General features: G+C 41.5%; 1 protein-coding gene across 1 annotated transcript; it reads right to left on the reverse strand.

The window, feature by feature from the left end:
* Positions 1-14,967: 14,967 nt before the first annotated feature.
* On the reverse strand, positions 14,968-18,185 carry LOC127569195 (zona pellucida sperm-binding protein 3-like). Its single transcript, XM_052013593.1, is given in 5 exon segments — positions 14,968-15,028; positions 15,107-15,135; positions 15,137-15,285; positions 15,369-15,472; positions 18,154-18,185. Coding segments are annotated over 5 exon segments (375 nt in total).
* Positions 18,186-21,936: the final 3,751 nt, after the last annotated feature.

The following is a 21,936-nucleotide window of genomic DNA, read 5'->3' on the forward strand; positions in this document are numbered from 1 at the left end:
TAAGGAATTCCACTAAATTATGCATGAGTTGTTCCACCTCTCGAGCTATGAATAATCAAAATCCTCTAGCTGCTGAACTAGAATTAATTCTTCCTCTTATTAAAGACACTTTGCCCTGTTCTGAATGTATGTACCCATGAGACTTATATTTTATTGTGATTGTCACAGTTTTATTTCCTGTCTCTTATTTTCAATTATTCTTACAATTACTGATTTTTGAAATAAATGCCTTAAGTTTTCATAAAAGCTTGCATATACATTCTTCCGATGATTGCTTGATGTGCACAATTATTTTAAAGGATGTCTTCTCAAGTTTGATGAAGAGATTATCCTGTCTTGGGTAAATAAATTATTTTTATCCCGATCAAACATTATTTTTTAAATGATGCATTGCGAAATAACACATTCGGCTTGTAATTGTAGGATTAGTGCCTTCCCTGCTATTGGCATTTACAATGGGCACTGATTTGAATTACCAGTTTTGCAAAATTCTGATGAGCGATTTAATAAATGACAGGAGAACAGAGTTCCTTATTCTGAGGTGATACATTTTTACTTAAACTTCAGAGATTGCAGTAATCTTAATATACAACTGTAATTACAATACCCTTCTGTTTCTCTCGACCCCTCTGTATTATCAACTGAGATCCATATACTCATAACCATTTTGGGAATTAATTCATTGAAGGTCCAATGAGTGTAACTTCTAGTGACTGACCAGGTCATCCTTCCCTAACTACAATGCTCATCTGACTGAGAAATCTTACTTTTAAGATAAAAGCACCACTAGACGTTAACGGCGGTTAATTGCAGATTCTCCTTTATTTTGCACAACTCCCTCCTCCCCTGGTCTGCCCACTCAGGACTTCATTTTTCTTCATCTCCCTCTCTGTCGGTTGTTCGTTGCAATCTTAATATGTTACAAACTCACAATTTTGAATTACATTCCATGTGATCAAATGCAGTGTCAATAGCTACAATGGAATTGCATATTTATAATGGGAACACATTTTGTGTGGGAAAATACAAACTCGCCCACCTGTGTTACTTTGCTGAAATGAGCTAATAGTATATTGATGGAGAATGCCACATGTAAGCTAATCAGTCCTTGCCATACAGTGGAGTTTCTATAATAGTTTTATTGGGACAGTTGAAATGCTCTTCCAATGGTTCTGGTACAGCAGCTCCTGACTATTAGCATTTCCAAAGGTTCTGGGAATGTACTGCTGCTGCAAAACAACAAGTTGCACGTTGTGTGTCAGTGATAATAATTCGGATTCTGGGTACTGAACCCAGACACATGGAGGCCTATTTATTATGGTATTGTGAATATAGACTTGTAGATAACCAAAAGTCACAGCTGGGCAGAAAAGAAAAGTCAAAGTTAAATTTAGCAAATACACATCTTTCTCTTGCTATTACCTTTCACAGTTTATGCATTTCAAGATCCCTCAATCCTCTCAGTGCATTCCCACTTATTACATTTCAGTCAACTTCTGATACTTTGGATATCACCACTGGCCACCCAGTCTCAGCAAACCCTGAGACTGACACCAAACTGTCTTTGCTGCACTGTTTCCCTGTCCCATTAATGTTGGTGCAGTTGGCCACTCTTCCTACAGATAGGATTACATAACTCTTCCAGTGCACCCTTCCCATAAAATAATCGTTTGAAGGGGACCACAAGGTTCCAATCTGAATGAGAGGCAGAAATGTCATGGAATCCAAAATTTGGCATCTGATCATTGCTTGAAATTCTCTAAGCGCCAAATCTGCATGAGGAAAAAAAATTGTGTTCACAGAATCATAAAAATGCACAAAACTGGAGGAGACCATTCAGCTGATTGCATCCATGATGACAGATTACATGGCTAATCCCATACCCTGGGTCTTATGTGTAGGTCATACATGTGGGTCAATGCATAAGCAGAGGCATGCAAATATCACCCTGTTAGCTAGCTCATCATTTTGAATGCTGCTCATGAGCCAAGGTATTTATCTTCCAACTGCTGCCTACTTTTTCCAGCTCCATTTGCATTTGTTCTAATGCCCTGACACCACCATTTATTAGTATTTTTAAATTTATTCATGCACAGAATATTTAAAACATCCATGCATCCGCAGAAGAGCACTCAACCCTGGCAAACAGCTGCACAAACTATGACCAAACACAAAGTAATGGAAATCTGAAATACAAACAGAAAATGCTGGAAATATTCATTGGGTCAGGCAAATAAGATAAGAGATAGTATTTTGATAATGTCACATCAGAAACAGATGAAGTTAGATGTATAAGTTTTAAGCAGGTGCTGAGCAAGGGAAAAGGGAGTAGAGAGCAAAAAGGAATGTGATTGGATGAACGGCAGAGGTAATATTATAAAAGTGGTAGCAGTGCAGTTTAAATTGAGGTTGACTAAAGAATTAAATAGGGGTCATGTGAGGAAATGTAAATGGTAACCTTAGAAGCAGTATCAGCTGTTATCATCTGGAAAGAATGGGAGTGATGTATCTGATCTCACAGCAAGAAGGAAAAGGAAGGGAAGCTGGCATCTATGGTGTGTTTTGGGAAGAATATGTTTGAAATTCTTCAACATAATACCACTCACCATCAGGATTTGTGCTGTTACAAAAAAATGTATGATATTTTCAGACACTCAGAGCTTCGCAGCACTGCAGATCAGTCAATACACTGGTATTTGTAAACTCTGATTATCCTGCATGTTTCAAGTTTCTGCAGGAGTTCAAGATTTCTAATTTGTCTGTTCTTTGAAACTTTCCAGGAAGCTAAAATAGTGTGTATGTACAGTATGAGATCTATTTGCTCTCTCTCTCTAAATATTGGAGCCTGTCAGTTTGAAGGAACTTTTCAGTATAGTTTTAGAATTGATCTTTTATACACTTAGTGAATTTTTGTTTCCAGGTTTGCAGCTTTTGGCATTCTTTGTTTCATGATGAGCAAATATGGATGAGGATGGACATTGAACCATGCACTCTATGTATTACTGATGCTTTTGGCTATTTCCTTAAAGGGAATCCAACCAATTTCCTCCAAATACTTTCATTTTTGACGCAATGTGAGTTTAGAGAAACAGTCTCACTCCTGGTTGGTAACACTGTAGGACAAACAAAAGTATAGGCTTTCATAATCTTAATGTAGCCAAGGCAGAGGGGAGCAACAATTATCTTCAAGGTGCTCAAGACGGCAGCACAACAGACAGAAGGGCCTACAGATTTACAGGCACATTCCTGGAGTTAATTTCTGCAGAACTCAGAGAGAAGTCCAGTTTAATATGAATCCCTACAAGAAAGTAGGGCAATAAAAACAATGCAGGACCACTAAATTAGCAAAGCTTCCCAAGTCAATTCACATGATCACATTTAAGCATAAAGTGACGCTAGGTCAAAAGGGAGATGGTAGGGGAAGAAGCTGGGTGAAAGAGAGGACATTTATGGGACATCTGAAAAGGAGGAAAGGAAATAGAGGTAGGGAAAGATTTGGGGGGGAGGGGGATAGGGGAGGGGTTAAATACAAGGCTAATGAAGAGGCCAAATGCAGGGGAATGTTGATGGTGAGGATGGTTGTAGATTTGGAATAGATTATGGAAATATAGTTGAACAAGATTTTGAAGGAATTTTGAATAGTGAATATTAAGTCATGGCATTGTTTAACTTGGTTAGCAAATCTGGGAACTATGGTTGAATGAAGCTGAGTAGAAATCAGGCCATGGACAGCAGGGTTTTGGATGACCTTAAGTACCTGGAGAATAGAACAAGGGAGCCCTACAAGAACTGCGATGATATGGTCTGGTCTGGAGGTAACAAAGATGAAGATGAGTGTTTTAGACGCAGATGAACTGAGGCAGGGTAGAGTCACAAAATAGTCATGATGGCGGGGAAGTGTGATACAAAGCCCCTCTCTCTAAGGAGAAGGTTGGAGTTGATTGCTCGGGAATGGAGTTTATGACAAAACAAAAGAGATAATTAATTTTTAATTTGTCAATTAAAAGTAGAATTGCATAAATTACAAAACAGCAAATCAAGCAAAAGGCTCCATTGATGCCAGCAACCTAAAAGGATTGCAACCTTAGATTCACCAACTTGTGATTAATAATGTTTAGAATATACATACATAAATAAGTTTCTAAATGTTCTTCTTCTATTATTGAAAGATTTGACTTGATGTAACACCTGAGGGGTATTGATTTTATGACACAAGACCTAAAGCGTAGAAGGATTTATCATGCAGGATGTAATTGTATATTGGATTTGTAGAGTTGCAAATGCAATATTACTAGGTTGTTCTTGACAGAGAATTACAAAGAAATTCATTAACTTGCATTGATTAAATAATGATCACAGTCATGCTATAGGTGTTTGCTACACAGGGTAATGTTTACAATTAGGCAACCCCCAGAGTTTGAAAGAAAATAGCCTTAAAGGATCTGATTTAAGACATCAGTAATTTGAAAAGGAAGATCAAGTACATTTCAAGACCAATGGATAGTACGACCTTCCATTCATCATTTAGATGATGTCCTAGGATGCATTGCTACAAAAAGAGACATTTTACTCAACAAACAAATATCATAGCTTTGCTTTTAGGTGCCCTGACCAGGTATATAATGTATGGAAAATAATCGTAGAATCATAGAACAGTACAGCACAATACAGGCCCTTCGGCCCACAATGTTGTGCCAACCTTTAAACCTCGCCTAAGACTATCTAAGCCCTTCCTCCCACATATTCCTCTATTTTAAATTCCTCCATATACTTATCTAGCAATCTCTTGAATTTGACCAATGTACCTGCCTCCACCACCGCCCCAGGCAGCACATTCCATGCCCCAACCACTCTCTGGGTAAAAAACCTTCCTCTGATATCTCCCTTGAACTTCCCACCCATTACTTTAAAGCCATGCCCTCTTGTATTGAGCATTGGTGCCCTGGGAAAGAGGCGCCGGCTGTCCACTCTATCTATTCCTCTTAATATTTTGTAATCTTATCATCTTCTGAGGTTCTCCTAATTATTAATCTTTATAATCAATAAAGTACACAGAAGAGATTTGAATTACTGTGAACCGGTATTATAAACATGGCTATAGTTTGGAAATGTACCAGGAAGATTCTATCCAATGTTTTGTTTCTGTGTAGTGCTGGAGAAGGAGAGCATTTATAATCCTGCAGTGCAGGAGCTACAAAATCATACATGTGAAGACACAGCATTTCTTAATAGATTACTCCTTCAGTGCTCTACAAGGGAGCACTGATGAGATCCATTGGCTTTGCAAGCAATCGTTTAATTTAAATTTCCTTTTAGGTGCTCTTTATTTTTACAATAATTTATCTTGTGTTTATTTTCACTTTTCCTTTTACTACTGAGTATTCACAACCTGCATAAAGGGAAAGGTGATTCTTTTTGGATGTCATCCTGTCTAAACGAAAATCAGGGATAAATCTGCAGCAATGATCAGAAGCAGGTCTACTTGCACCTGAGGCAGATTACAGACTTGCAATTATCCACAGACTTTGCCAGAACTAACAGGACTTGTGTAAGATGTTGCTTTCATCACCTCTGCATTTCCCAGGAAGCACTTCTAGAGGCAGGTATTATGTCCTTAAGATGCTGTTCTTTTGTACAAGCTGAGATGCAACCTTGGAATGTTGGAAGATGCACTCGTGTTGTGGCAGTTGCATGTAGGACCTCTGCATGAACATGGGTGTCCAGAACTGGGCATCAAGCAACTTCTTTTACCTTTAGTTCCGGTGGCTTGACAGTGCATCGTGACAGTATGTCCTATTTATTTACAGATATGTATGAGAAATAGGCAATTTTTCACAAAACATGCTTCGTGTCATTAAACTGAGTTTCTTATAAATTAAATTTTCCCACAACTTTTCACTAAAGTGCAACCAAGATGATGAATGATATTTAAATATTATCTGTAACATGATAAAGGCTGAAATAATACCTGTAAGCCACGTGCTGCCACCTGTGTGCAAATATATTTTTTTCAACTGGGTCAGCTAACTGGAATATTTATATTAGTTTTCCTCTCCAAACGAGAACAAAATTATCCAGGAAAGTATGAGTAGAGTGGCGAGTGGTGCAATTTGTAGAGTTGCTGCCTCAGTTCCAGATTCAGTCCTAACCTCCGGTGCCATTTGTGTAGAGTTTGCACATTCTCCCTACAAACCACATGGTTTTCCACTGAGTGCTCCAGTTTCCTCCCATATCCCAAAGACATGGGGGTTGGTAGGTGAATTGGTCACTGCAAACTGCCCCTAGTGTGTAAGTAAGTGAAGAATCTAGGAGGAGTTTGTGGGAATGTAGAGAGAATGAAATGGGATTAGTGTGGATGGGTGCTTGATGTTCAGTGCGGACACATTAGGCTAAAGGGCCTGTTTCCACACTGTGTAACCCATGACTCTAATATCAGGAAGACAATAGCATTGTCTTTGGTCTTCATTTCAGTCACTAACTCCATCCATCTCCCATATCTTTGTGAAAGTGATCCAGATCATTCACGGCATTATTATTAAATTTGACCCCAGAATGAGGTTTCCACCACATATCTGTGCCATCAGTAAGAATACTTATTTACACCTGTGTAGCACCACCTGACTATACGTATGCCTCAGCTCATTTGCTTTAGAAATCCTTATCCATGTCTTTTTACCTCTGGATTTGACAATTCTAATGAATTTCTTGCTAGTCAACTCTACACAAACCTGAAGTCATCCAAAATAATTCCTTGCCATCTGCTCACCAACATCAAGCCCCATTCACCCCTCAGCAGTGTCCTTGCTGGGCTATGTTTGTTCCTATTTCAGGAACACCTCATTTGTAAAACCTACATGGTCTCTCCCCTTCCTCCATTTGTAATCTCATTTAGCCATCTAACCTGAGATATTTATACTTCTCCAATCTGGATTTCTGGATTCCTGATCATACTAAAGTTTTATTGCTCCATTTTTGACAACTTTGTGTTCATCTATTCCAAGGGTTCACCTGTTCCAAGCTCCCTCCCAAATCTCTGTGTCTCTATTTCCCTTTCCTCCTTTATTACTCTCCTGAAAAAAAATTACTTCTTTGAACATCTGTCTATAAGTAGATTGGCATCAGTTTTTGTTCCACAATGCTCTTGTGAGGCATCAGGGGACATTTTTGCTACCTATAAGGTATTAATTAATAGAAGTTCCTGGCTTTGTTTGCTCTTTTTATTCTTTTCAGAAATAGATTGATTCCTTTAATGTCCATCTTTGTTTTGGTTCTTGCCATTCCAGAATACCAAGCACAAGGAGCTCTACAAATGAAAAGCAAAAACCTGCAGATCATGTAAATCTGAAAAAAAATTTCAGAAAATGTCATAAATACTTAAGATAGATAAGATATAAGATATCTTTATTAGTCACATGTACATCAGAACACACAGTGAAATGCATCTTTTCGCGTAGAGTGTTCTGGGGGCAGCCCACAAGTGTCGCCACGCTTCCGGCGCCAAAATAGCATGACCACAACTTCCTAACCTGTACGTCTTTGGAATGTGGGAGGAAACTGGAGCACCCAGAGGAAACCCACACAGACACGGGGAGAATGTACAAACACCTTACAGACAGTGGCCAGAATTGAACCCGGGTCGCTGGCACTGTAAAGCATTACACTAACCGCTACACTACCATGCCTGCAGGTCAGACAGCAAATAAAAGGTCATTGACTTTGAAAACTGTTTCTGTGATTGTCCCTCCATGCCAGACTTATTGAGTGTTTTCAGCATTTTACAGTTTTATACCATAAATTGTCTTTGTGTTCTTGATATTTACTGAAAGGCAGTGAATATGAGAGAATGTGGTAGTACTGGTGCTGTGTTGTACTGACATATTTAATATTAGGTCCTCATTCTAACATTTTTCCTTCATTTCCCACCACACACCAGAAAAATCTGGCAGGAAAAGTCTGTGGATGCTGAAAATAACAAAAAACAGAAATTCTGAAAATACCCCATGGGCCAGATAGTTGTAGTACCTGGGGGAGGAGTGGTGGAGGGTGGGCGAGAGACAAACAGTATTAGCATTTCAGCTCAATGACGACCTTTCACAGGGAGCAGAATAATTTACAGACCAATCTACTCCTGGGTGGAAAAGCAGCTGGTCCCCAGTAATCAGGAAGAAAATAGGCCAGTATGCAGAGACAGCAAAGAATCAGGAAAGCTAACAAAATGCTCTTGTTTATTGTGAGGAGAATTGAATACAGGAGAAGGAAGCTTATGCTTCAGTTATCTTGGGCATTGGTGAGACCACATCTGGGGTATGTATGAAGCATTAATCTCCTTATTTAGGGAAGGATGTACCTGGAATAGGTGGGTGGTCTTATGAGTAAAGGTTAGATAGGCTAGGCTCATAACTACTGGAATTTAGAAGTGTGAAAGGCAACTTGATGGAAACTTACAAGATACTGAAGGTTCTTGGCAAGGTGGGTGTGGAAAGGCCCATCTAGAGCTAGAGGTCACTGCCTAAAAATAATAGATCAACCATTTAAGACAGAGCTGAGATAATTTCTTTTCCTCAGAAAGTCACAAGCCATTGAAACTCTGTTCCTCAAAGGGCTGGGTCTTTGAATATTTTTTTAAGGTGGAGGTAGATAAGTACCTGATAAGCAATGGGGTGAAAGGTTTGTGCAGGTAGATTGGAATTCAGAGTTTTGGTTACTGTTAGATCAGCATGATCTCATTAAATGATGGAGCAGACGGGTGGGGGAGGGGGCATGGAGGCAAGTGACCTACTCCTGCTCCTAATTTGTACCATTGTATGCCACAGATTGCAGATTGAAGGAAGAAAGTAAAGAATTTTGGGAATTCCAAATATCAGCAGTTAAATTTATTTCAGGCTCCAAACTTTATTATGTGAGTCTTTTTTAAATAAGTTAATGAAGGATTCTCACACACATCAAGATGGGATTCTTGCCTAACTAACTTGCAGTATGTGTTATCATCATTTAGTTCACGTCTCAATTTTTAGCACTTAATCACATTTATCCTTTCCTCTGAGTTTTATATGCCTGGCACGGGGGAGTTATTGTTGAGGATTAAAGTGTTCTAATAAACTGCATCTTTACCAATAACATCTTGCTGCCAATTTGAATAGTTCATATGGACAAAGTCAGACTTCTTGGGAATTGTTTATAGTTTCCTTACTATAGATTCAGAAGCCAGTAGAATTACCACATTTTCGCATGAGAGCATGGTGACATTTGCTAAACATCTGTTGCTGACTCATCACTCAGGGACATTCTATCCTGATTTTAACCAAGTATATTACAGTGTATAATACAACTAAACACAGCAATGCTCATTCTGATGGCAAAATAATGTACATGTTTCTTGTTATTTTAGTTAGTTGAATTATACAGTCAGATGAATGTTAAATCACTGAATCCAAACTGCATGAAAATGTTATTACCGAGCAATCTTTTGGAGTGACTATTTAATCCACATTTAGACTCGGTTTGCAAATGATTAAGGCTATCAGCTCATCTCTAATAGTCACTTTGACAACATTGGCAGTTGGCTGTTTAGCCCAAGTCCACAGGAAAGTTTGTCACTCTATATGCATGGCAATGTTCAAACAGTGAACACTGGGAAATCTTTAATGGTCCCATTCCTATTTAATAATGGGCAATAAAACAGATATACATAATCTGCTGCCAAATACATGAGTGTAACCTTTGGCACATTGTCAATTAAATTACTACCAAGCTAATTCATTGCTGGCTTTTAATATTTCAGATTCTTTGCAATTCATAAAGGCTACTTTGATGATTCAGAATAATATTATAATATTCATTAATGTCAGAATTGTTACTGCACATAAATAGTCTTCTTTACAGAACCATAATCAAGTGGTGGCATGCCTTTCCTGTTTTGGAATTAAGTTTCTGGCTACATTGAATGATTGCACAGTTTAAATATTGTAAGCATGAGTTGATGTTCTTGTTATGTAACAATGCTGCACAATGTAAATGTGGCAGCAGTGAGTGTCAGGGTTTACTGGACAGTATATATCAGAGAGTCAGATTGACTAGGTGGTATATCCCACTGGAGCTTACAGCCAGTTGAAAATTTATGTCTCCACTTAGTCACTTTGTTGTTCTTTACGTGGAGTTTGCTAGCACAAATAGCTGTAACACTGACCAAAATAATGAGAGTCATTTTGTAGCAATATCTGCACATCTCCATCTTGTATGTCCCTTGATGATACACCACCTAAAAATGCCACATCTACAAGTTGTAGGGTATAGATGCTCTGCTGTGTTCTCCCACATAGCAATTGCTTAGGCTCTGCCAGGCCATCTAGAAAAGGCTCTAAGATGATACCATGATCTTTTCCCAAGTGGGAGAAGGAGGAAACCTAAAAGATTAATCATTGCATGAGGTTATTTTGCATCAATTCAGTTTATAATCAGAGAAGTTGCAATAGTCATTTTAAAATTTGGGAAATGAACCTTGTATCAAAACAAGTGAAAATGGAGGAGCATAATTTATATGGAAGCTGCAGCATTTAATTAATAACATACATTACCAGCCTTTACTTCCACTATTACATTTGTTTTTTTTTCTAGGATATTACTCTTCCTTGTGTATCTTCTGAGTAACAAGGCTGCCAAATCAGCAGAATTTTCTATTGCATTATCATCACACTAAATTAGAAGGCTAATGTTTCCGTCCATCTGGCTATTGTGAAGAGCCAGTTTAATTACTTTGTCAGTTAACAGCATTCTTTACAACAAAATAAATCTTTGTTGTTCACTACCTATCTTACTATTTGCATTTGTTTTACAGAAATCCTCAGATTTTTCCTGATATAGCCTTTAGCATGCTTTTTTTCCCCAAAGAGATGCTTCCTATTTGAGAAAGTAAATGTGGGACATAATGATTGATAACTAATTAACACCATGGGAATTCAGTAATGCAGCCTATCATTGGACAACCCACAGCTCTTGAAGCAGATAAGAACAGCCCCAGCCCCCATCAGTGAAGCTGAAAACCCAGTGATTATATATTCAAATGAACCTATCATTTTTTCTATTATGGAAATATATAATCCTTCAATTTTAACATTTGATATTTCCTGTTCTCATGGTTGCTAAGCAATTGCACAGCAATGGTCCAACTTTGAAAAATATAGAGTCATAGGATTTTTTTTAAATTCCTGAAACATGTAAATGTATTCTTGTTGCTCCTTTGGATTTCTTCCAGATATTATTTTATTATGATTCCTCAGTTATTATTGAAGAAATACAAAATCCCTTCACTTTATATTAAATCTGTAAAGAAATCATAATTTTTTTCTTGAAAAATACTATTACTTTCTCCCCTAATATGAAAAATAATTGTTTCCTTCTTGGCCTGTGACTCAGTATGGCATTGATTGATATAGAATAGTTATTTAATTGGTGAAAATAATTATGACTTCCTTTCCAGGCAAATGCAAGCCATTCAGTAGAAAGGTTGTAGTAGAAAGCCCTGAGACAGCAGCAGGCCAGCAGCAGGAAATCAACCTTCCAATAGGATCTACAAATAGTTTGATATTCATCAAAAAAAAACTGCAGTTGCTGGAAATCCAAAAATGCTGGAAACACTCAACAGCCAGGCAGCATCTGTGGTAGAAGAAAAAGGGTTCACATTTCAGGACGGAATTTCCAAAGGTCTCCAACCTGAACAGTTAACTATTTTGCTTTCCACACATCTGCCTGACTTGCTGAGTATTTCCAGCATTTTCAAGTTTTCTTTTAGTTAAATTGCTGCCATGCCTACATTTCTATATCATGGTTATGACTGGAATGATTTTCAGTCAGGATCCTCTTGCCTTTCCAAATGTGGGTAGATCCTGTCTCAGAATCCCCTCCAGTAACTTCCCAACCACTGATGTTAGCCTCACCCTGGCTTGTCCTTGCAGCCCTTCTTAAATAAAGGCGCAATATTTGCCACTCTCCAGTCCCTCACCCATGCCCAGCAGATGCAAATAAGTCTGCCAGTGCCCCAGCAATTTCTTCCCTGGCTTCCTACAATGTTCCAGTATGCACTTGCTCAGACCCCAGAGATTTATCCACATTTATGCACCTTAAGACCACCAGCATCTCTTATAATGTGGACATTTCAGGACATGGCTGTTCTCTTCCCTGAATTCCCCAGCTTCAATGATGTCCACATAAACACCTTGTCCATCCCGTGGCTCCACACTGATTCTTAAGGGGCCCTCCTCTCCCTCATTATGCCTTTGCTCTCAGTGTACTAATGAGGATTTTCCTTTCCCTTGTCTGCCAAAACTCTGATTTTCCTCTCGTCTCCTCCTCATCCCTTATATTCCCAAGGGATTGAATTGATTCCTTGCCAAAGAACTCACAGGAACACACTGAAGCTCAACATCACAAAACAGCACTCATTTGGCTTTCCTGTCCAATTAGATTACAACATGAACACAAATAGAGAAAACACATTAGATTAAGGAAACTTTATTCTCGTTTTTCAGACTGGGGAGGTGGTGATTTCCCAGGTCTGGGTTTAGGATTGTTGCACTGTCAAATGTTGATGAAAAATTACCTCCTGAGTCAAGGAAAACTCGGTAGCAGACACTGCTTCCCCACTGATACAGCTTCCCTCATGGGCATCTGATCCACGGTCACACCCCAGGCCAGTCCCGAGCTGAGTGACTGCAGGCTGGTAATTGTCCCACTATCAGCTCACCACTCACTTCCAAGCCAGTCATCTACCCTATGGATCTATGCAGGAAATCCCTCCTGGCAAAGCAAAGAACCCCTTCCACAATATTCGTGGATCCACAGTTTTGCAGAGATGTGGACAACCTGAGTCTGGGGGTGGGGATGTGCAGATAATGACCCCTGGGTCTGCTGTTGGGACCATGGCTCCCTTAGGCAGGGCAGGACTGGGTTATACAGGGGGCAACTTCAATGTGTGCAGATGAAAATTCAACACTATTGTCACAGCAAAGAGAGGGTGGATTTTGGAAACTGCCAGCAGATGGAGGCACAGCAGGTAAACTCAGCAGGCAGAGGGAAGTAGATGATCTCATTTACTGAAAGAAGTGTCGTTACAGGGTCAGGGTTACCCACCTTGGCAAGTGTGTGTACAGGAGCTGTTGTCTCTCTCCATTTCCACACAACTAATTCTCTCCCATTATCATCTTCCCCACCTTTCCCTCTCCTCACTGCACAGCATTTAGTTTGGTTGATATACAAGTCTTAAACCAACAACTGCACACTGGGGACATGCATGCTACAAAGATCCTGGCTGAGCTGAAAGTTGAGAACTGACTTCACTGACACAAATGTGAGTGTTCCCAAGTGTGTCCCAGATCAAAGCAATTTCCATTCCCCAGTTCTTGGGGAAGTGTGCAGGTGAGGGGTATGTGGAGCTCTCACTGCATGAAACAGGACAGGAATGAGACAGACCTTTGCAGGAACAGGACAGAGACAACCTCCAGTGAATGCCTGGGAGAAATGAGTTGGGTGAACAATGACCAACTTCAAATCCTGTCCAAAGGAATAGAGGGCGGAATCTACACAGCAAGGTCACAGACAAGAGCAGAAGATGCAAAGTGTCTGCACTGCATCTGTTGGGCATGTTGGTGAATTGAGTCAACACCAGGAGAGAAATCTCACCTGGGCCCTGGGTGAATGACCTCATACCCTGTGACAGTGGCCCAGTTCTAGACTCCAGAGGAAAAACTCACCAATCCCTCAGTCTGAACCTTTTAGTACAACTGCCTCACTCCAATTCAAGTACAGGACCATCTGAACTCACTCGACACAGGAATAGAGCTGCTCCTGGAACCCACAAAAGACGAAATGGGGGCAAGACTGCTCCCAGCGGGACAAAACCAATCCCACATCCCCTTACACAGAAGCAGATGTGACCAGTGACAAACTGATCTACAAATGTCACGATGTTGCATCCTGTTCTGATGTCAGTGACCAGGCAGCACTGCCAGGGTCAGAGACCCACCCATTGGTCCCCGTTTCCCATGGCAATAGCTCTGTGCCAGCAACACAGGTGTGTAAAAGCACTGGTGCAAATTGGCCAACCCCAAGCCCAGGGACATGAGACACCACATCGGGTAGAAACAACCACTGCTTTATTGGTCATCGATCAGTAATATACAGGAATGAGGCTGTCAAAATAGCAGAAATCAGAGAGAGCCATCACAGTCAGAGCCACGGACAGGACCACCTCAGTCTCTGCACCAACAGAGCAATGAGAAACCAGTGGTCAGTGAGGGAACCACCGAGGGGCGTGGAAACTGGCAGTCAGTCAACTCACCCCCAGAGACCTTGCCAGTGCCCGATGCTCAATCTCATTCAGGGACTCCGTTGCCAGGTGGGTGGCAGTGTCCAGAATGACCAGGGGTCCCAGTGAGACCTCCCCCTCCCAATTCACTCCAGCATCACTCCCTGCAGGGTCACACATTCCAGTTAGTGGGTGGGGTGGGAAGGGGAGAGGTCACGTTCTATCATCCAGACCACCAACATCCTACCAGCTTCAGGCACAAGGTCCCTCCTTCCTCTGGAAGGGAATCAGAACTCCCCTGTGGCACTGCAGTTGCCCACATGACAACAGGCACAAACGTCAGTGTTTGATTCTTCCAGTGGGGTCCAGCTAAACAAGAGAACCAATCCATCAGTCAGGTGGGGCATCACTTCACTAGGAACCCACCCGAGGGGGAGAGGGGCACTGACATTCTGCATCTTTTGCAAAGTACAAGCTTTGCTCATGGAATCTCTCCGATCCACTGCAGCAACTCTCAGGAGACAGCTGATGAAAACCTGAGGACACAATGAACACTTCCTTTAGTGACTCCCTCCCAACATGGAGAACCAAATGTCTGGGCTCCTCTTAGCAAGGAACAGTCATCTCCTAAGAAGCAGAATGGTCCAGGTCAAACTGGAGTGTCCAGCTCACGCTTCCCTCTTGGCAGCACGAAGGTGGGAGTCCTCAGCTCTGCTGTCCAGGAGGCAACTGGGGAGAAGGGACATGAATTGAATCAAGTGAAGCCACTGAGACAGGAGCAGCTGGAGAAAGCAGGCAGCTCCTTACCCATTACGGTCAATGATGGGGTATCTTGGGGGTGGAGTCCTTGTCTGGGCTCAGTGTGGCTACACACCGGTCAATGTAGAGCTTCAGGGGCATGTGGTTGGTCATTGAAACAGAGACCTCGATGTGAATGAGGTCCCCCAGGTAGTAGACAGTGGAGGTGCACTCCGTGACCCAGTCATCTGGAGAAAAAGAGTTGAAGACAGTGAGTCTAACTCCCAGTGGGAGACTCCAGGAATCCCCTCCCTATCCACCCAGCACACACCAATCATTAGACGCAGTGAGAATGACCGATGCCCTTCTCCAGCCTTGGTCAAGCTGAATGGGATCCAGGTGGATTTGATCGGGTTACTGCTCACATTTCCCTTCCTGCAGGGACAGAGCAGCCATTTTAGGAGAACTTCAGGGAACAAATTAGCCCAAGATTTCACCAGTGAATTCACTCAGTGGTTACCTGAAATAACAGCACTCAATGGGAATGATGGCTCCATTAGTTCACACAATGACAGATCTGTGAGCTGGTGGGGGGGGGGGGTGTGGTTCAGGTGGGTGATGTAGACCAGGAAATCTCCAACTATCTGAAAGACAAGGTTACCCAGGGGAGCAGGTCTGAGAGGAGAGTGGTCAGTTTGGTTGTGAAATTGGTCACCACATCACCATTTGTGATGGAAACATCCCACTGGGGGAGAACAGTGAGATCCTGCCCCATTCACACTGATCCTGTGCAACAGGGACAGATCCCAGTGACAGTCCATTGTGATGTGGGAACCCTCATGGGGTGCAGTGGTGTGGAGAGGTCTGACACTGACGCAGTAACTCCACCATTCACTCCTTCCATCACTGGAAAGGGAAATTTAATTGAACCAATCAGGTTTCTGGGCTGCCAGTGACCAGACAGGCATCATGATCCAGAACCTCACTGGTTCCCCAGTGCCCTTTAGGGAAGGGGTGCCAGCTGTGGCCCAGTGGGTAGCACTCCCACTGAGTGAGAAGTTCATGGGCCAGGGTCCCACTCCTGAGACTGCAGCCAAATACAAGCCAAGACCCTCAATGCAGAACCAGAGGAGGTGCTGCCTGTCAGATTAAATTGTCCATTCATGGAACATTAGAGCACTTCAGACCCTTCAGCCCACAGATTTGTGCCAACATTTTATCCTGCTCCAAGATCTATCTAACCATTCCCTCCCACATAGCCCTCTTTTTTTCTATCATTCATGTGGCTATTTGAGTCTCTTAAATGTCCCCAATTTATCTGCCTCCACCACCTCTGCCAGCAGTGCATTCTACACAGCCACTAAAAACTTGCATGTGAAATCCCCTCTATATTTTCCTCCAATCACCTTAAAATTATGTCCCCTCATGTTAACCATGTTCACCCTGGGAAGAAGTCTGACTGTCCACTCGATCTATGCCTCTCATCATTTTGTTCACCTCTATCAAGTCACGTCTCATCATCCTCCTCTCCAAAGAGAAAAGCCCTAACTCGCTCAACCTATCCTCATAAGACATGCTCTCCAATCCAGGCAGCATCCTGGTATATCCCCTCTGCACCCTCTCTAAAGCTTCCACATTCTTCCTATATGGGATGACCAGAACACAATATTCCAAGTGTGGTCTAACCAGAATTCTATAGAGCTGCAACATCACCTCGCGGCTCTTGAACTCAATACCCCAACTAAAGAAGGCCAACGCTTCATCTGCCTTCTTAACAACTATCAACCAGCACAGCAACCTTGAGGGATCTATGGACATGGACCCCAAGTTTCCTCTGTTCCTCCACACTGCAAAGAATCCTGCTATTCTGCCTTCAAATTTGAGGATGCAAAGTGCATCACTTCACACTTTTCCGGGCTGAACTCCATCTGCCACTTCTCAGCCCAACTCTGCATCCTATCAATGTCCTTTTGTAACCTACAGCAACTTTCTACACTATCCACAACACCACCAACTTGCGTGTCATCTGCAAATTTACTAACCCTCCCTTTCACATCCAAGTCACATATATAATTAAAAAGAAGAATCAAGGGGTAGGGGTCCTAGAACAGATCCCTGCAGAACACCACTGGTCAGAGACCTCCAGGCAAAATACACTCCATCTACCACCACCCTCTGTCCTCCATGGGCGAGCCAATTCTGAATCCAAACATCCAAATTTCCCTGGATCCCATGCCTCCTGACTTTCTGAATGAGCCTTCCATGAGGAACCTTATCAAACACCTTACTAAAATCCATGTACACCACATGCACCACTCTACCTTCATCAATGTGGTTTGTCACATCCTCAGAATTCAGTCAGGCTCATGAGGCATAACCTGCCCCTCAAAAAGCTATGCTGACTGTTTCTAATCAGCCTACGTCTCTCCAAATGCTCATGAATCCTGTTTCTGAGAATCTGCTCCAGTAATTGCCCACCACCGAATAAAGACTTGCTGGTCTGTAATTCCCAGGGTTATCCGTACTCCCTTAAATATTTGCCACTCTCCAATAATCTGCGGCAAGTGAGGATGCAAAAAATCATCACCTTCATGTCCATGACAATGAACTTACATACCCAGGGTATAAATTCCATCAAAATTAGCTTTTCACAGCAACAGCACAATACATTACAAACACAAGTTAACACAATCTTTAACAAATTACACACAACATACACAACAAAATAAACATAATGACATTAGTGCAGGTTGAGGGGGAGGGAAAAGCAAATATGGTCCGAGGTACGATTCGGGTTTTCCAGGTCAGCTGACGAACCTGATGGCAGTGGGGAAGAAGCTGTTGTTGAACCTAGAGGTGCGGGGCTCCAGGCTTCAATCATTCCATTGCCACAAACAGGTTTCAGTGTCAAGAAGCGCAGCAGGAGGCTGAAAGGAGCCAAGACTGGAAGGAACTACAAGGTCAGGAAGCAGGAGTCAATTTCAAACAACCACTGGAACAAGAGCAAGTTACAGTTCCAGAGCCCAGGGAGAAGATTGACCACCTAGTGTTCAGGAGTTCAGTGTGGGACCAATCCAGACACCAAGCTCAGGGCAAGAGTTGGAGAGTGCCCTCACCTGCAACCTGCTGCCACACTCATGCAGCCCATAGTCAAAGAGGACCATGTGGTTCTGGGAGAGGATCCCAGTTAGCCAACAACCTGCTGCCCCCAGGGTCAGGTCAGCGTCTTTAATCAGGTGTCCAGTTCCAAATAAATCCCTGTGGGCCCTGAGCAGTAGGTTGTGCTCCCCACACTGCACCATCACAGTCTGCAGTGAAGACACACTTCACCCCTCAGACACACAGAAACCAGACCCAAAGGAAGGCCCAGGTGGGGCATCAGTGGCCTTCTCAATGCTCCATGGGAAATGCCTGCTTCTAAACTGCTGCCAAGTATCAGAGCAGCAAACAGCTCCAACCAAAACCAACAAAGGGACCAAGCCCTTCACCAAGCACCCCATTATACAAACCACTGCAACTCAGTGAGAACTCAGCACCCCACTGACTCCCTTTAATAAACACAGACCAGTGACTCCTGAAACTGATTGGACCAGGGAGGGGAAACTCAACCACCTGATGATGTCATTGCATCCAACAACTCACTGATTGGCTGGTTTACAGGAAGCTTCCACCCAGAGGCTGGGTTAGTCATCAGGAGCTGGTCCAATGGAAGGGCTCCTGGTTGGGGATAATCTGGGCCAATGGGAACAGGATTAGTTAACCTTTTGTGTCTTATTTTCCCAGGTGTTTCTCTGGTTTTGAAGATAAAAAGAACTTTGAAGTTTAAACTCAAATGAAGTGGGTGAATGTACTCAGTCTTTTTCCCCAGGTTGGGGAATTGAGAATTTGGGGGCATCATTTTAAGGTGAGAAGGGAAAGATTTAATAGGGACTTGAGGGGCAAGTTTTTACACAGACACTGGTCCGTATATAGTATGAGCTTCCAGAGGAAGTGGTTGAGGCAGGTACAATAACAGCATTTAAAAGACAGTTGGACAGGTACGTGGATAGGAAAGGTTTAGAAGGATATGGGCCAAACACATGCAAATGGGACTAGCATAGATGGGCATCTTGGTCAGCATGGACGAGTTGGGCTGAAGGGCCTGTTTTTGTGCGGTATGACTCTAAAATCTAAATCTCCCTCCTCTCAGTCACAAATTGGTGGAAGAGTCACAAATTTCCAAAAGTGGCTTTTAATTTTTTTTCACAGGTTTTCCAAAGTTTTTCCACAAAATTCACAATTAAAAAAAGCTCACCCACCATAAAAGTTCATCCTCAGTTCCTACACGTTTACCTGAAAAGATACGATAATACATTTCACCAAAGGTTTTAAGTGAATAATGTGAAAAGGAGTAGAAACTGTTGAATTCCCAAAGCACTTTGGTCTTGATATTAACCACACACTTTAACTGGTAGGCAGAAGAGAATCAGGAGAGTTGTGCTTCATCTGTCAGATGCATGAAACCTCAATCTGACCTGCCATCATTACAAATGTCATTTCTATGGAAGCAAGTTTTTGTGTCATCAGAGTATTCCATAAAGATGAGACACCTTAAGTTATAAGGAGTCAGGAAATGTTGCAGAGCAAGTTCCACAGGGCAAGTGGCTTTCCTAATCCTCCTTGTAGGTTGAGGGCATAGAAAGGCATCCCTAACTCCTCACAGGGACTTTGGTCTACCCTCTGAGGACTGCAGCCTTTCTCTCAACCAGCCCATTTGCAGACCTTCACCTTCATTGCACCATTCTTCCTTTCCTCAGCCCCTCTCTGCAACAATAGCTAACTTTCCCCCTCCCGATATCCCACTCCTCAAGGGTTCCCCAGCTATGACACCCCTGACACCGATCAACCAGACCAGGAGTGTCAACAGTCCCATATTGAACAGGTCATTCTGCATTTAAATAAAATTGGCTCTCACAAACAATATCAGTATGAGACACCCTTTTTGCAATATACTTTTACTTGAGCGCTCAACCAACAAATATTGAGTTCCCTAATCTATCCTGAGCTGAATGACTCTGGGACAGTTATTCTTCTTCGATCAATTGGGGAAAATCCTTCCTGGCAAGGTAAAAGAAGTTGCATTCAAGACAAATTTCACTGTAAGTTCTCCTTTATCTTTAAGATGCAATGTTGGAATGCCTTGGACAGGCTGACATTTTAACACACAGCTATGTGAGAAGCAGATTCAGCAAATAACAGGATCCTGCTGTTAGGTTTGGCTTCACATCTCCCAGCATTCTCAGATAATTTGGCTGTTTTTGCCTCTGTTTCCCTGTAGATATATGGATCATTATATAATTTCCAACTTTGGAAGTACAAGTGGTGCTGCCAATCTAAAAACTAATAACCATTATTTTATAGGAGGGATGTAGTGTGTTAAACAATGTCTTTAGCTATTATGTCTAGTAATCAAATGATTACTATGCATTTACCACCACTTCTACAAATCCGAAGAACTAGTTAATTCTTTCATCCTTGGATTATTCCCATCACTAATAATAAGTAGTGTGCACCTCTGTTAGGAAGCTTCAATATTCTGGTTAACTTCATAAGCTAAAAAAAATAATAGGACATGTTCTAAGGAAAGAGAGAAACTTTCTCAGTCTGTATGAGAAGAGGAAGTCCAAGTTGAGTGAAGTGCAATGTAAACTATTGTGCAGTAATGGCATTGCATGGTCCAGCGGAAGATTAAGCTATTTGATTTCCGTGATCACGTGACAGATAACTGATTCATAATGAGTCCAATGGGTATCTCATAACAAGTCTATGGGGACTGTAGCTGCACAATAGAAAGTAAAAGCATTGACTATCAGTCAACAGGGGGGCAAACGCATTAGCTGAAAAGTTGAAATATGATCTATTATTTATGGGCTGCCTCTGTCTCGATTGGTCAAGTGTTAGAAAGAAAGGACAATTAGAATACCTCCCAAGATTCCCTTCCCTTCACTGTCTAATAAAATGATCTTATGTTTATTAGTTTATTATTGTCATAAGATATTGTAGCCAGCCCTTTCAGACCAACAGCTGCTGTTATGGGTAATGGATATGTACATCCCCTATGGCTTCATTAACTCTTAAAAATTGCTATATCAAAATAAGGTACAGTCAGTCATTGATATATAAAGGTAGGCATTCTTGGAAAATGTTTTATTACACAAAATTTTAATTGAAAAGGGTGGGTGAAATATTTCCTGTAAATATTTGTATAAAGGCTGACATGCTGTTAATTATAATAAAAGATAGTTTTGTAAATCAAAACAACATACACCAGGGAGACAATGGTGTTACAGAGAAAATTTATAAATTGATTTGTAAATAGAGGAATACCTGTGCATCTATAATATAAAAAAATCCATCCACCCTTGACACTTAATAACCTTAACTAATAAAAAGCTATCTATCACATAGAATTTTTCACCTCGCCTATCCTCAACTGTTTTATGAGAGTAAATGTTCTGGTTTTTCTGTTACACATCATTGTCACGAAAACCTACAGTAAAACTCAGTGCAGTGGAGATTCAGGAAAATAGATGCAGGACTGAAAGCGCAGAGTATTGCTTTAAAATTTCCTGTTGAATAATGTGTTAGGATTATTATTGATACTAGTCTACAATGCCTTTAAATTCAATAGCAGAATGCAAATTTGTTACAAGTAGAGAGTTTTCTATTTTGTAAATACAGTTAATTTTTTCACAGACAACGTGAATTGGACAAAATATGCAAATATAAAGATTTTGTGCAGGAAGTGAAAGTGGGCAGTATATTTTCAGATACTCGTCAACATGACTAAGACTGACATTGAAAGGATTATTGGGGTCCTAGTGTACAATGTTTAAGATGTCCAACTACTGCAAGGCAAC

The sequence above is a fragment of the Pristis pectinata genome, chromosome 4 (assembly GCF_009764475.1).
Source record: "Pristis pectinata isolate sPriPec2 chromosome 4, sPriPec2.1.pri, whole genome shotgun sequence".
In the NCBI taxonomy this organism is placed as follows: domain Eukaryota; kingdom Metazoa; phylum Chordata; class Chondrichthyes; order Rhinopristiformes; family Pristidae; genus Pristis; species Pristis pectinata.